This window comes from Amia ocellicauda, chromosome 18 (assembly GCF_036373705.1).
Source record: "Amia ocellicauda isolate fAmiCal2 chromosome 18, fAmiCal2.hap1, whole genome shotgun sequence".
Lineage (NCBI taxonomy): Eukaryota > Metazoa > Chordata > Actinopteri > Amiiformes > Amiidae > Amia > Amia ocellicauda.
The window spans coordinates 4,550,756-4,566,695 of record NC_089867.1 but is presented as its reverse complement, the minus strand read 5'-3'; the positions used below and the strand labels follow the sequence as shown (position 1 = coordinate 4,566,695).

Sequence of the window (15,940 nt, the reverse complement as noted above, 5' to 3'; positions counted from 1 at the left end):
TTTCAAAGGGCAGTCCGCATCCAAACAAGGAAGTTTTAAGATTGGACAGAAAGTTAAGGTCAAGTTCAGCTAACAAATGCCCAGCGGGTGTAATGTCCGTATTATGTACACCACAGCCACAAATATTTCAGACATACAACATAGGCCATTTCTTTGAGGATGCGTGTATGAGCTCGGAAAGTTGAGCAACATGCCCTCAGGATGATTGCTTTACAACATTGTGCCATTTTGTGATATCAACAACAGGCAAGGTTCATTAGAGAGATGATTTTGCACAGTGGAGCCCAAACACAAATACCTAACATCGCAAGGAAAATTAAACCCTTTTTTTCTCTCTCTCACCCGAATAGGATTTATAGCTACACCTAAAGTTGTAATGGGTTCTAAAATTGTAATGAACCTAAATAAATTATCCTTCTCATTAAAGATTCATCTCATGGTATTCTTATATTATTTTATTTGATTAAAATGCAGATGTAAATTAAAATGGTTCACCAAAGATTTGCTCCGTCATGTTGTCTACCTCAGCAACAGTGATTTAAATGCCACCTTACCCATATCAGTGTCACTCTGTAGCCTTTGATAGATCCCATGCCACCCTTAATATATATTTGTATAACGTTGGCATCGGTTTGGAAAATAATACCAATACCATCAATGGTTAAGTAATATTCCTCTGCTGTTGCACTGATTCATTTTAATGAAAGACTTTTAATTAAAGTCTTGGTGTGTATGCAGAGTTTCAATGCATGGGCTCCTGGGGAAAGCAGAGAAAACCAATATTACATTCAACAGATGCAATATGGCCTTGATAGATAAACAGATTCCGACGCTCCTCAATGACTTACAGAATAGTTTTGTTAAGTTCTCAGAGTAATACAAACTCCTTGAGCTACATACAGTGAGGGAAAAAAAGTATTTAATCCCCTGCTGATTTTGTACGTTTGCCCACTGACAAAGAAATGATCAGTCTATAATTTTAATGGTAGGTGTATTTTAACAGTGAGAGACAGAATAACAACAAACAAATCCAGAAAAACGCATTTCAAAAAAGTTATACATTGATTTGCATGTTAATGAGGGAAATAAGTATTTGACCCCTTCGACTTGGTACTTGGTGGCAAAACCCTTGTTGGCAATCACAGAGGTCATACGTTTCTTGTAGTTGGCCACCAGGTTTGCACACATCTCAGGAGGGATTTTGTCCCACTCCTCTTTGCAGATCCTCTCCAAGTCATTAAGGTTTCGAGGCTGACGTTTGGCAACTCGAACCTTCAGCTCCCTCCACAGATTTTCTATGGGATTAAGGTCTGGAGACTGGCTAGGCCACTCCAGGACCTTAATGTGCTCTTCTTGAGCCACTCTTTTGTTGCCTTGGCTGTGTGTTTTGGGTCATTGTCATGCTGGAATACCCATCCACAACCTTGAGGGTAGGAGGTTCTCACCCAAGATTTGACGGTGCATGGCCCCGTCCATCGTCCTTTTGATGCGGTGCAGTTGTCCTGTCCCCTTAGCAGAAAAACACCCCCAAACCATAATGTTTCCACCTCCATGTTTGACGGTGGGGATGGTGTTCTTGGGGTCACTCCCCCTCCTCCAAACACGGCGAGTTGAGTTGATGCCAAAGAGCTCGATTTTGGTCTCATCTGACCACAACACTTTCACCCAGTTCTCCTCTGAATCATTCAGATGTTCATTGGCAAACTTCAGACGGGCCTGTACATGTGCTTTCTTGAGCAGGGGGACCTTGCGGGCGCTGCAGGATTTCAGTCCTTCACGGTGCAGTGTGTTACCAATTGTTCTCTTGGTGACTATGGTCCCAGCTGCCTTGAGATCATTAACAAGATCCTCCCGTGTAGTTCTGGGCTGATTCCTCACCATTCTCATGATCATTGAAACTCCATGAGGTGAGATCTTGCATGGAGCCCCAGACCGAGGGAGACTGACAGTTATTTTGTGTTTCTTCCATTTGCGAATAATCGCACCAACTGTTGTCACCTTCTCACCAAGCTGCTTGGCGATGGTCTTGTAGCCCATTCCAGCCTTTTGTAGGTCTACAATCTTGTCCCTGACATCCTTGGACAGCTCTTTGGTCTTGGCCATGGTGGAGAGTTTGGAATCTGATTGATTGATTGCTTCTGTGGACAGGTGTCTTTTATACAGGTAATGAGCTGAGATTAGGAGCACTCCCTTTAAGAGAGTGCTCCTAATCTCAGCTCGTTACCTGTATAAAAGACACCTGGGAGCCAGAAATCTTGCTGATTGATAGGGGATCAAATACTTATTTCCCTCATTAACATGCAAATCAATGTATAACTTTTTTGAAATGCTTCCGAGACAAAAAGACAACTGCACTGCTAGCATATGGTTATATTTATATTCAGTTGTGAAGTACGGTGAACACCTGGATTGGAGTAGATACAGCGAAAAGAGATTATTCTAATTTTATCAGGTTTTTACATTACCATGGAGACAAACATACTGCTAAACTAGAAGCTATAATTATATAACATGCTTCAACTTTCCATAGATACATTATAAAATTAAAATAAATGATAATATTCATCAGCCACATGTCATCACAGCATGGTAGCAGGATTAACAGCATGCACATCTATCATGCCTACATACGGAATCATTTTTGCTTCTGAATATTAAATCATTGTCGGTGTTGAAAAGAATCATATGCTGGTACATTTAAATGTTCAGATCCCCATACCCTATGCAAACAATCACAAAATCCCCAAAATATAAATATAAGCAAGTACAGGCTACATAGCCCTGCCAGCAGTACAAACAGGGATACAATTGCTTGTGATGTATCAGCAATGGTGAGAAAATCACTCCCAAATAAAGTAAAAACTAAAATAAATGTGAATTTGCTGTTAATGAAATGACAAGACTCCTGTTTATTTTATCAAGAAAATAATGTCATGGTTTGTAATTTGATTATGAACGCTCAGCAGCAGCAGGTCTGATAATTCATTCTCCCATTTTATTGACCATAAAACAAATCTCTTACTTTCCCAAATCACCCTGCTTAGAACCAAACGGCCATAAAAAAAAGATTAAAATAGAAAAGGCTTCAGTTACAATGAAAACACTTCCTAATTTAATCAAACCATTTGTAAAATCATACTCGTAAAAAAATAAAAAAAATAAAAATAGGAAAAATGCTGTGAAGGACAAGCCAATATTTATTTTCATACCGACTGTGATCCGCATTAAGTTTTTAAGCAAACAATGTTACTGGGCTGTCATCCAAAGAATCTAACTGGCTCTTATTTGAAACGACTGAACATGGTCATGTGTTGTAATCAGAAAATAGATAGCATTTCATAATGGGAACACTGATATACGGCACAATTTGATGGCGGGTGGCGTATTCACACTGGTAGTAGCACAAGGTGAAAGTTGCTGTGGTGTGATGTTATTTAGAGATGGGTCTTATTGGAGAGGTCTCATGTGGAAAGAATTCCCATAGTTCTGAGATTTGAGACAAAATATATAAGATCATTCCGTAAAAATAACAACACAAATCTGTTCTGTGAACTTTTTTCTTCTTTGTCCTAGAAACCTCCTAAACCGATTGCAAATTAGTGAATGTTTGCTTAAGAAAACCCTTTTTCAGCTTCTGGGGTTTTATTCCATCACTGCACACGTCCCATGGGGAATACAGTAAATGTATGATGTGTAGCTTGAACTTTCAATTTCATTAATTAATTCAACAGAATGTAAAGGAGAGGCAGATATAGATTGTTGGACAGAAGCCAAAGCCGGGACTCACTATAACAAGTTGCATATACATTTTGCTTCCATTGCAAACAGATTTTCCTTGGTTTAAGACTAATGGTAACTGCAGGCTAGTTTGAAATCTACTCTTCGATAAATCATGAGTTGCAAAGCTGTGGCAAGCCTTTCCCCCATGGAACAATTAACAAACAAAATGTCTCCATTTAGGAGATAAAAGCCTCTAGGGCAAACAATTGAGTTGGTTTGAGATGTTAAGTCATCAACTAATAATATATAAAGCGGTTCAACTTAATGCAATGATTGAAGCCATGGTTATTTAAAGCAGTATAACAAATTATATACACCATCCTCACTATCAGTTCAAGATGTTTGCACTTCGATCTACAGCTTCTCTTTTCCACGTCACGCCTGCAAAGTTTATGATTTCATCTGCCCATCTTTTATGTAGTTGTCTTCTAGGTCTTTCTTCATCTCTTAGAATCCATTTGATAGCTTCTATTGTCCATCTCTGATCTACTCTTCTTGCAATCTGTATGGCCCATTGCATTTTAATATTTTCAATCTTTCAATGATGTCACATTTTTATTTGCCCTCAGATCCATACCCATCCATCTATCTTTCCATTCGCACACACGCACGCACGCATGCACGCACGCACGCACGCACGCACGCACACGCACGCACGCACGCACGCACGCACGCACACACTTGCATCAGCACTTCTTCTTCTAGTCTTAAAATCTTGTTGGGTTGAACATTCATTGTTCGATTAAATCACTAGAAATGCTTACACGTTTATTTTTGGCCAATTCGGATGACGCCACACTGTAGAATGCTCTCAATTGTAATATGAGCTATTTCAATCCATTCATCTTTGGTTACCAAGTGTTCAACATTACACAGATCATTCTGCTCGTGTTTCAACACCGTTCTGAATCACATAGGAAAGACAGAACAGAAACAACAGCTACCTACAACCATGCCTTAAGGCAGATGTACACAAGAGACTATAGCCAGAACCCTTAGATTTTATTTTTAGTTAGTCATCAGAAAACTGGCCATACAAAAGAACAAATGTTCATACTCTGCACATAGAGCATTTATTTATTTAGTAGTTTAATCCTAAAAACTATTCAAAGGAGCAGATTTTGTTTTTATCTATCAAAGTAGTAGTAAATTACATCTGTGGCAATCCTGCTGCTAATAATCTTCCCTCTTTGAGACTCCCACTTTTCCCCAACTCATACAATCTAAATGACCACCAGATGGTCACCTGCCAAGGTGCAGATCAAATCAAAACCTCAATTAATTCACCATTCGCAAATTAAGAACACAGCACTTCATGAAAGGTTTGCAGAAGAATCCTTGGACAACAACCAAAATGCCACCATCAAGTAAAGGAACTGCAATTGCCAATCCACGTCTGGGTAAAAGGTTTGATTCGATCTGGTTCCTAGTCTAGGGAAGTACCATAACAGAGTCACAAAGCATTTGGTTTGGTAACAATTCCTGTAGCAAAATAACTGACCTTTTCCTGGAGAGGAAATGAAATGTTCGGTTATGTCTGTTATTTGCATATCAGAAAACATTGTTTATCTCTCAGAGTAACCACTACCATTATGATTTCTTTATTAAGTCTCTTGCTTATGGATGTATGGATACCTCTAGAGAATGGTCTTTTGTTTTTAACTATTTTTTTAGAATAGAATAGTTTGGAAAGCTATTGACACTCTGATGGTTAACTTGTAGATCTCTATACAAATGCAGCGATCAAATATCCACAGGATACTATATAAAAAGGTAGAATTAAGTGCATTTAAACATCCAAAAGCAGAGACAAATAGTCTTAAGGCTGCAGGAGATGTCGTTAAGATGAATCCATTCCAGACAGCACCACTTAGGCTGCTTTAGCTGACAGCCAATTTGAGACATTGTACATTAGAAGATGATGCATTAAACAAAAGGGGAAAAAATGTTGCAAAGAGGTGCTCTGGTATGTTACAGCAAAGCCTAAATTGAATTTAAAGCAATGGTGTACGGATACAATCAGAATATAGATACAGTTAATGTTTACAAATGACAAGTAAAACAGACAAGTCTTCATGCATCCTGACTGAAGAAATTAGTCCAGGATAAAGTAGAAACCTCTAACTAGCAGAATCTGTTGATCCTCATTAGAAGGATGAAGGGAGGGGCAGTGTAAAAACTGAAATGCGATATTGGAACAAACAAAATGTGCAAATGAAAACCCATGAAATCATGAGATTCCCTAAGTGAATAGGCCCCTCTTTATCAAAAGCAATACAAATGGCACAGAACAATTAGCAGTGTAGTTAAAAGCCAAGAACAGAGTACACAGACCAGAAAAGCCATTTATCAAAGTGGAACGAGGACACGTACAGAAACTAAAAGCATCCTAGTCACAAAATCTTTCACATCTTCACACTACACACATGGCTGAGTGACGCACGGTAAAGTCGAGGAAGAAAAAACACTGACCTTTTGGTGCTAAACATCTTGGCAATGTCTTCCTTCTCCCGTTTCAGCGATTCTTGAGGACAAGGTAAGACAGTGTGCCTTCAGGGGTTAGACCTGTGTGCACAGAGGAATCAAACACACAGTGAGGCTGACAACATGTTCCCCGTGTCATTCGGATAATGTCTAGGTGATGAGCCCCAACACAGACCCTAACAACCTCAATTAACTCAGTGTCAGGGTTTGAGCATGCTGTGGTGTACCTGGGGACCAGCAGGATAAAGCTCTGAAGGCTAACTACACACACTGGTGGTCAAAATTGTGGGGTCAACTGAGAATCCAACTAAGACAATAAGAATTTAAATATCTTATATGGTCTATATAAATAATTCAATTTAATACTGATGCAGAGGTTAACCTGGTATTATTACTGCAACCATTTAGAATATAAAATTGCATAATATTTGATTTAGATCAAGATCAGGTTGCCAGGGAGGCTAGTCAGTGCATACATTTCAACATCTGTTGGTCTTTTTCTGCAGATTTAAACTGGCTGTGTGTTAAGGGTCATTGTCAGACTTAAAACCACCTCCTGCACCCATATTAAAACGACTTCAAAGAGTGGAATAATTGGATGCCTTTATTAAATCTCCTCTGTTCACACACTGCACTGTTTCCAATTAGAGCCAAGTTAAATCACCCTGTGATCTGGGAAGGGATAATACGTTCATGGGAGTAACTCTGTTATAATTCCTTTAAAATTAATCCACATTTCCATTTTCTTTTCATTGGATGTTAAACATTCTCTCCTAAGTCAATAACTGAAGGGGGATAAAAAAACATTTACAGAGAATTACCAGAGATCACCGCTTTTGCAGGTACTTTTTGTCTCAAACAGCAGAGTTTTTAGATTGCTTTTTGATTTATCTTTGCAGGTACACCACAACAGATAATGAAAATACATCAATAAATACACACACACACATATATATATATATATATATATATATATATATATATATATATATATATAGCATATATATCAATAAATAAATAAATAAAACAAATACTTTAATATTAATTATCATTAAATGTTGACTTCAGAGAGCATTTCTAACTTATTTGCCTCAGATTTTAAATTTCCTTTTTTCATAGTTCACTGGCATCACAAATGCAATGACAGCATGGTGCCCATAGTTTATCTGTATGGCGAGCAATGATTTATACACTTCCTGTACCTACAGGCCTGGGAAATCGATCTACCAACCCAGCACTTGTAAATCAAGACACACTACAGAAGTTCCCCATTAGCAGGGCTTCAGCCAGTGTCTGTACACATGGGCAGACATGCCATAGACTTTTTTTGGTCATTGGGGGTATTGGGTACAGGTGAAGTAGAATTTAAATACACAGGAAAGTATTACACATATTATTAACATAAAGCACAAAACACACAGTAGATAACACTTTTAAAATGCGCTTAATCATGATCTGGATCTAAGGAGAAACTAAACGGGCACAACACAAAAAAAACAGTCCGTATTGTGTACTTCAGCAGAGGGCAGTATTTCTTCTGTGCCACTGTTACTGTTGCAGCATTCAAATGCATGATGATATTTGCAGATTACATTTGTCATTTCAGTCGCGATTTAGATTAGATTCAGCTGTAAAAATGCAGGCTGTTGAATCTTGGTGTTCTGATTTAATCTCACTGATAGGTCAGAACTCAATATCCCGACGTGTTATTTAATGGAAGGACTCAGCAGATTCACATTTTCGTAACACATGTAAACATAAACAAATGGGAATGCTTAGCTGTGCTAAAATTATGTAATTATATAAATATAAACGCTGCCGTTTAATATATTAGAAACCAAAAAAATAAATGTCTGACCAACTCAAAGTGCTGCACACCACTGAAAAAGAAAAAGTGAAAATGTGATTTTGAAAAAAACTCAACAAAAGCTTTCTCTTGTAGTTCAGCCAAAAAAAAATAACAAAAATGGGTTTGCTAAAAAAATATGTAAAAAGGCACAGAGTCTGATCCATTATTCAGTGTTGAAAACCAGAATCTTGCATTTATAATGGCGAGTGACTAATTACTTGATGATTTAAGAATTAGGATTTCACATTGCTTGTTCACACAAATTACTAAAACAATCCAAGAAGCCAAAGCATTGCAGCTTCTGAAACTTTCAGTAAATGTCCAAGAAACCACGTCACAAAAAACAGTATAATTTCTTAAGCACTATGCTTTATCTTTTGAAGTGCCACTCCTGTCCATTCAAATAAAGGAAACATGCACATGTCTATAGGCTATAAAAGAAAACAAATAGGGATTTTATATAAAGAGGTACATGTATGGCCTATTCATGAGCACTCAGGTATAAGATGGAGAAATTAAAAGTACAAATAACTGATGTTGAACTAGCCGCTCTGTCATAAAAAGGTCATCATGATTGAGGAACCCATTCAATAACTGAAGTTACAGGCCTGGTTCACAGTTATAAATGTATAATTAAGCTTTTATTAAAACGAACTAGCTTTTTGCTTTCTAGCAGAAGGCAGAATGTTTCCCAGCTTCCTTCACTGCAGGAACATGTGGCGCATTTCCGTTTCGAATTATGCAACAGCAGTAACTGTACGACCGACAACAATTAAAAAACAAAACATATTTCCAGTCATCTGCACTCACCTGCAGTAATCTAAACAATAAAAAAGGAAGGCGTTTAATTGCATTAGCTGCTTACTCAACCAAAGACCATTAATAATGTATGTCTCTTCCAAGGAGATTCACATAGACCTGAAAGTGGTTATGTTGTATTTATTCACTTACTGATACCATTTCTAAATACCACAACAGGAATCAACAGTACAAGAAATTATCGTTCTGAAAGATCCTTTTACCATTCATGGTTAACTATCATTATGTAAGTTTCAATGGTAAACTTCAATAAAATGTGAAACAAGTTTACCCAACTGGATTCAAGCGATGTCCAATATGATTATTTGAATACCACCTCAGTCATCTTGGATGCCAGTATCCATTGGATACGCGTTTATTAAGCTAATTATCTTAAGCACGATGGTAATGTGGAAGAAACTCAGTCTTCAATCAGGTTGGAACGTTCGTTGTAATGCCTTTATTACACGCAGCGTGGAGAGGAACAGTGAATCAAGGAGATTCCAAAGCTGCTCTAACTCCATGATAAAAGTCAGAGCCTTTTATACACGCAGAAGTCAAAGATCTGGTTATCATTAACAAGTCATTACTATGTTATCTTAAAAGCTAGCTAAGCACAATATATATCATTATAGGCAATATTTTATAGGTCAATACACGGATTAGGGAGCAGACACTTAAAACATATGGTTTGACATCGTCTCCAAGATGCTCATTGTAAATAACAAACAGGTCAAACTACCTTCTGGCCTGATCTTCTAGCTTGAACTTATCTTTCTTAAGTGTACATGAAGTAAAACATTTGCGAGAATGGAAGTAAAGTTAGAAATTCCTGACTGCTAATAATCTCCGTATAGTCACAGAAAGATCTCCAACTGTATGTCGCCATCTCTGGGTTTAACTTGACAATAGAACTTATGAGGCAGAAGATAAAACTGAACTTCTGTGAGATAAATGTTTTTCCCCAATTAAAACATCCAATGATTTCAGTCAATTGGCCTAAAACACAGGCCAATAAATGAATCATGGCCATGCATGCCCACAGAAGATCACACTAAGACTTTATTATTTAGATAATGAGCTGGTATGAACCACATTATACTCTAATAGGCTTGGAGTCTGTTCAACAAATGCACAACAGCTGGTTGCTGGGTTCTTATGGCATCCAGGTCTGTTGGCGACATGGTGATGCACTGGGCTGGTGTGCAGGCGACTGATTTGATCCCAATCCCACTCGCTTTGGAGTCAGATAAAGTTTGACAGCTAAACTTAGCTGGCACATATAGAGAACATATATGTTTGAGTATTTAAGTGCATTATATCCATCCAACCTTCATACAGGCAAGTTAGAGCAGCCAATCAACTCCAGCAGCATGTCATTGGGATTTGGGAGGAAAGTGGAGCACCTGGAGAAAACCCACACACAGCCACAAGGAGAGCATCCGAACTCCAAACAGGAAAACCCCCATGGCTGGAATCGAATCTGCCTGACAGGTAGGGAATGTGACTTTATAAAAACTCAAGGGAGATTGGCATGTGTGCACTGTGATAATCCCTCAACCAGGAAGCCCTTTTGACAAGACAGATTTCTCCTAATAAAGTCTTCCAGTTCATTGTCAGTGAAGCAATAATTGACTGACAGACAAGGCATTCCCTGGCTGTGAATGTGTAATGAACCCATATACAGGGTGCCGTGTATAGCAATGTACATGTCTTTCTATAAGCGCTTATATTAGTAGAACTGTGACACCCTGTTTTGTCTTGCCTGACACTTTTCTGTATGTAACTATTACCATAATCTGTATTATAGTTAGAGGAATTGGAGGTAACATGGCGGAGAGTGGCGTCTTTAAGAAGTATAGCCATTGCTCACTTCTGTTCTCACATTTGCCATTTATGTATTATAGTATGTAGGCCAAGTCTGTTGTAATGCACTTGAAAGACGAAAAGCGATGAAACTGCGTAACCTTGGATTCCTGACGAATAATAAACCCAGCTCGATTGCCGCTACGCAAGTTGTATTGTTTTCACTTCTCTCCTCTGCTTATGGACCACACACTGTATGAATGTTAAATGCAACAAAGAAAAAAAAAAAAAAAACTATAAATAAATCAGGAATCAAGTAACAAGGACACAGATACAGTTAGGTCCATAAATATTTGGACAGTGACACAGTGGTCATCTTTTTGGCTCTTTACACCACCACAATGGATTTGAAAGGGAACAATTAAGATGTGCTTTAAGTGTAGACTTTCATCTTTAATTTGAGGGTAGTTACATCCAAATTGGGTGAACGGTGTAGGAATTACACCCATTTTTATATGTGGTCCCCCAATTTTAGGAGCTCAAAAGTAAATGGACAATTGGCTGCTCAGCTGTCTCAGCTGTTCCATGTGTGTGTTATTCCCTCATTAGCTCAATTACAGGTAAGCAGATAAAAGGTCTAGATTTGATTTCAAGTGTGGCTTTTGCATTTGGAATCTGTTGCTGTTAACCCTCAATATGAAGTCCAAAGAGCTGCCACTGCGAGTGAAACAAGCCATCATTAGGCAGAGAAATCAAAACAAACCAATCAGAGAGATGGCAAAAACATTAGGTGTGGCCAAATCAACTGCTGTGAACAGGAAACAGGAAGACCAGATTAGAGTTTGCCAAAAAACATCTAAAGAATCCTGTACAGTTCTGGAACAACATCCTATGGACACATGAGACAAAAATCAACTTGTACCAGAATGATGGGAGTATGGAGTATGGAGAAGGGAAGGAACTGCTAATGATCCGAAACATACCACCTCATCTGTGAAGCATGTTATGGGGTGGGCATGTATGGCTGCCAAGGGAACTGGTTCCCGTGTATTTATTGATGATGTGACTGCTGACAAAAGCAGCAGGATGAATTCTGAAGTGATTAGGGCTATATTATCTGCTCAGATACAGCCAAATGCTTCAAAACTCATTGGATGGCGCTTCACAAGACTTTTTGAAGTGGAATGTTCTGCAATGGCCAAGTCAATCACCTGACCTGAATCCAATTGAGCATGCATTTCACTTGCTGAAGGCAAAACTGAAGGCAAAACAGACCAATAACGAGCAGGAACTGAAGACAGCTGCAGTACAGGACTGGCAGAGCATCACCAGGGAAGAAACCCAGCATCTGGTGATGTCTATGGGTTCCAGACTTCAGGCAGTAATTGACTGTAAAGGATTTGCAACCAAGTATTTAAATTCACAATTTAATTAATGATTATGTCTGTATAAATACTTTTGAGCCCCTAAAATTGGGGGGACCACATATACAAATGGGTGTAATTCCTACACCGTTCACCCAATTTGGATGTAACTACCATCAAATTAAATATTTATGGACCTAAGTGTATTAATTAATAATTAATAAAGTCATATGAGAGGTAGTAACTATCCTATCTCAAACATTAATATTAAGCTCCAGAATATGACAATAAATACATGGAAGAGGATACAGTTGGAATCTTAATACCGCTTGACATTGACAGAAGATCAAACAAGTTCATGACTTATTGAAAACTTCTAAAAATGCATTTAAAAACAATCAGAAAACTGGCTGAATTAGATGGAAATGTCACCTCTAAACGAATTGCCTACCCATGCCTTATTAATGCAATGTATGATCAAAACTGACAAAAGATGACCTTTCAGCTTCCGATTCACCCAAGCTTAAGGGTCCCGATAAGGAAATGAGAAGTGTAACCAAGCATATGTGTGCGTAAACACTCTCACTCTGCCGACACTCCCTGACCTGGAAATAACTTGGAAAGTGTATGCTCTGAAAGGAGCCCACAATCAACCAAAACAGTGCTTTGCAAAAGGAGACTTCGCTAAATAAGCAAATGCCAACCCTCTGCACTTTTGCCGCATTAACAGGCTGCTCCTGATGTAACCAACGAAAAAACATTGCAGGGAAGTTATAAATTGAACAAAATGATCGTCGTTCTGCGCTCTGTTTAAATTAGAATAGGACAACTCAGAGCCTTTAGACTACAGCCGCCATTCACTTTTGCACACGTATACGCTTTCATATCATACTCTCAGCGTCTCACAATGCATCACGACCATTGCTTAATCTTTGTATGGTTTGCTGTACTTTTTACCGTGTGCATATCATGTTTATAAATCAGTTGATGGGGAAAAAAAACGATCTACCCAAGAGCAAAATTACTCCATGTAGCTTAAACCACATAGGCCTACAACTTTTGTCACATTTTCTTTAGCATGTATTGAGCAGCCTTCATCTATTAACAACGAACCAGGCAGCTTTCAGTTCCATTCCTGAAGCGCAATCATCCTCAGAGAATAATATTTGCCCATTTCAAACTCGTGCAACTATAAAAAATATATATATATACCCTAGAATCCTGAATGTAATGTACTGTAGGGGAAATATACAAGGGGACAAAAAAAACTAATCTCTGTGACCCACTTAACTAATGGCGCTTTAAAAATAATTCACGGCCAAGAAGATTTCTTAAGCTCCAGTTTTTGCTTCAGCTCAAACCTGGCTTCCTTCCCCTTTTTGTTTGGATGTCACATTATCCAACACATTTGCATGACCAAATTTAAGAGACGATGATTGTAATAATTAAATCCCCATTTCCTGTCCTTGCTTTGCACATTAGCATTATCCCAAATAAATAAATAAATAAAGGAGCAAATTAGAGACAACTTTGAAAATAACCCTGAGTGATTTAAAAACGCCTTGTGCGTATTATTTTACCACAAAAAGAGCCATGAAACATTACAATTTCTGAATAATTTACATTGTGCTCTAAGAGCACTGCCGTTTCAGGCTCACTTTTGAGTTTTGAAAGAGTATGTGTCATGCAGGAGAAAAGGGAGTAATCAAGCACACACCGCAAAACTTAATTATAACTCCATCGCACCCTGCTGTTAAGAATCTGTGCTTTTTAATGGAGCAGGTGCTTTCACAATGGTGTGACGCACTGAAATGTGAGCATAGATAATTATATGCATTAGATGAGGTTATGCTTATTGTTTTTTCCTAGTAGTTTAACACTTTCTTTATGCGCGGCTGTGTTTTGTCAATAGCATGGCATTGAAAACACTGAAACACACAGCAGTTATTAAAAACAGCAATAGTAAAGCGTAAACAACAGCTACATAAACATTTAGCATACGTAAGCAAAGAAAAGGCATGGTAAGCCACTGGAAGGCCCTGGAAGAACTCGGATCAATAAACCACATAGATACAGTTACATTGACTATTCAGGATATTCCATGGAGCAATTTCCAGACACTGTCATTGATGTTTACAGGAGTACAAATCTTACTGCTGCACTACAGGTTTCCCACAGTTCTATAATCTGCTTATAAGTGTTTCAATCCCCCCTTTAACAGAACACTTCTAGTCTAATCCTCACAGTATATTGTATTAAGATAGGACCAAGTCGCAGCGTGACTGGCAATACACACAGACGGGTGACAAATTAAAGGAAAAAACAACAAAGTGTCTCAGTAAGGTGTTGGGCCCCCACGAGCCGCCAGAACAGCTTCAATGCTCTTGGCACAGATTCTACGAGTCTCTGGACTCTACTGGAGGGATGAACACCATTCTTCCAAAAGATATTCCCTCATTTGGTGTTTTGATGATGATGGTGGAGAGCGCTGTCTAAGACGTCGGTTCTCAATCTCCCATAGGTGTCCAATTGTGTTTAGATCTGGTGACTGTGAAGGCCATAACATATGATTCACATCATTTTCATCCTCATCAAACCTTTCAGTGAGCCCTCGTGCCCTGTGGATGGTGCATTGTCATCCTGGAACACACCACTCCCATCAGGATAGAACTGTTTCACCATAGGATAAAGGTGATCACTCAGAATTACTTTGTAATGATTTGCAGTGACCCTTCCCTCTAAGGGGACAAGTGGACCCAAACCATGCCAGGAAAATGCCCCCCACAGCATAGCAGAGCCTCCGGACCCCCTCACTGTAGGGGTCAAGCAGTCAGGCCTGTACCGTTCTCTTGGTGTCGCCACACATGCACTCGCCCACTTGTGGAGAACACTAGCCAGTTGAGCATCTGTGTGACTGAAGCTCCTGCCATTCGTGCCCCAATAATGACCCCTCTTTCAGAGTCACTTTCGTTTCCTCTTGCCATCTTGATCCAAAATCGAGGTCAACTGGGCATATGCATTCATTATGTTCCTCCACTCATTTAGGTTTTCCCTTTAATTTGTCACCTGTCTGTAGCTACCATATAGTGCATGCATTGTTCATATGCTGTAGTTGAATTATTTTCAAATTATGTGTCTTATTAACTGAGCAATTTGTGATTGACTTGCTTCTTAGAGAGGAAATAGCAAACAGAAGTGCCAGAAGAGATACAAAAGCAAAACACTAGCTCTGTTAAATTATCCTGCAGTATAGTCCAGATCAAGATCACACCCCATCACAAACAATTGAATGTTGTCCAGATGGATCTTCTAAAATGATCCATCTCTATAAATGAGGTCCAGCAGTTTTAAGTCACTGATAAACTTGGTACACCGTGACTCCTGATCCATTTATCCCAAGAGGCTTTAAGCAGGGCGATGGAGGAACTTCATGTGGGTTTTCCTCACCGAGATTTATCTTGCTTTGTGTTTCAGTTTAATTGTCCCTGCACAGATTCATGACAAACATGATTAGCAATCAGGCATATAATAGATTGAAGTGAAGCCCTCGGCAACATTTGTGGATCGCTTGAGTGCAGACAGCAAGTATTATTGCAGGTTAACGGTCTTGATGAAAGCTGGTAAAGCTAACAATAGCACAGTCATTAAATAGGTAAACGGGTGTGCTGCCACCCAATCCAACAATACTATCATATCTGGCCAATATGGCAAATGTAGCAATACTCCGAAATCTGTTATGTCATTATCATCCCAATTCCAGTCTTAGATTAGAAACAGAGAAAGGCATAAAACAGAGAAGGAAAACAAAATGAGAAAATCTGTATGCATTAGTCCAGAACTACTACTACTAAAAACTACA

General features: G+C 38.7%; 1 protein-coding gene across 2 annotated transcripts in view; it reads right to left on the bottom strand.

Annotated features, from left to right (window-relative positions):
* Positions 1–15,940, bottom strand: part of oxr1a (oxidation resistance 1a) — a 175,168-nt gene that overhangs the window by 140,054 nt on the left and 19,174 nt on the right. For both annotated transcript variants that reach the window (XM_066691490.1, XM_066691492.1), the window contains exon 2: positions 6,253–6,345. In XM_066691490.1, the coding sequence (XP_066547587.1) occupies positions 6,253–6,269 (17 nt within the window). In that variant the 5' untranslated portion in view covers positions 6,270–6,345. The remainder of the gene's footprint in view (positions 1–6,252; positions 6,346–15,940) is intronic.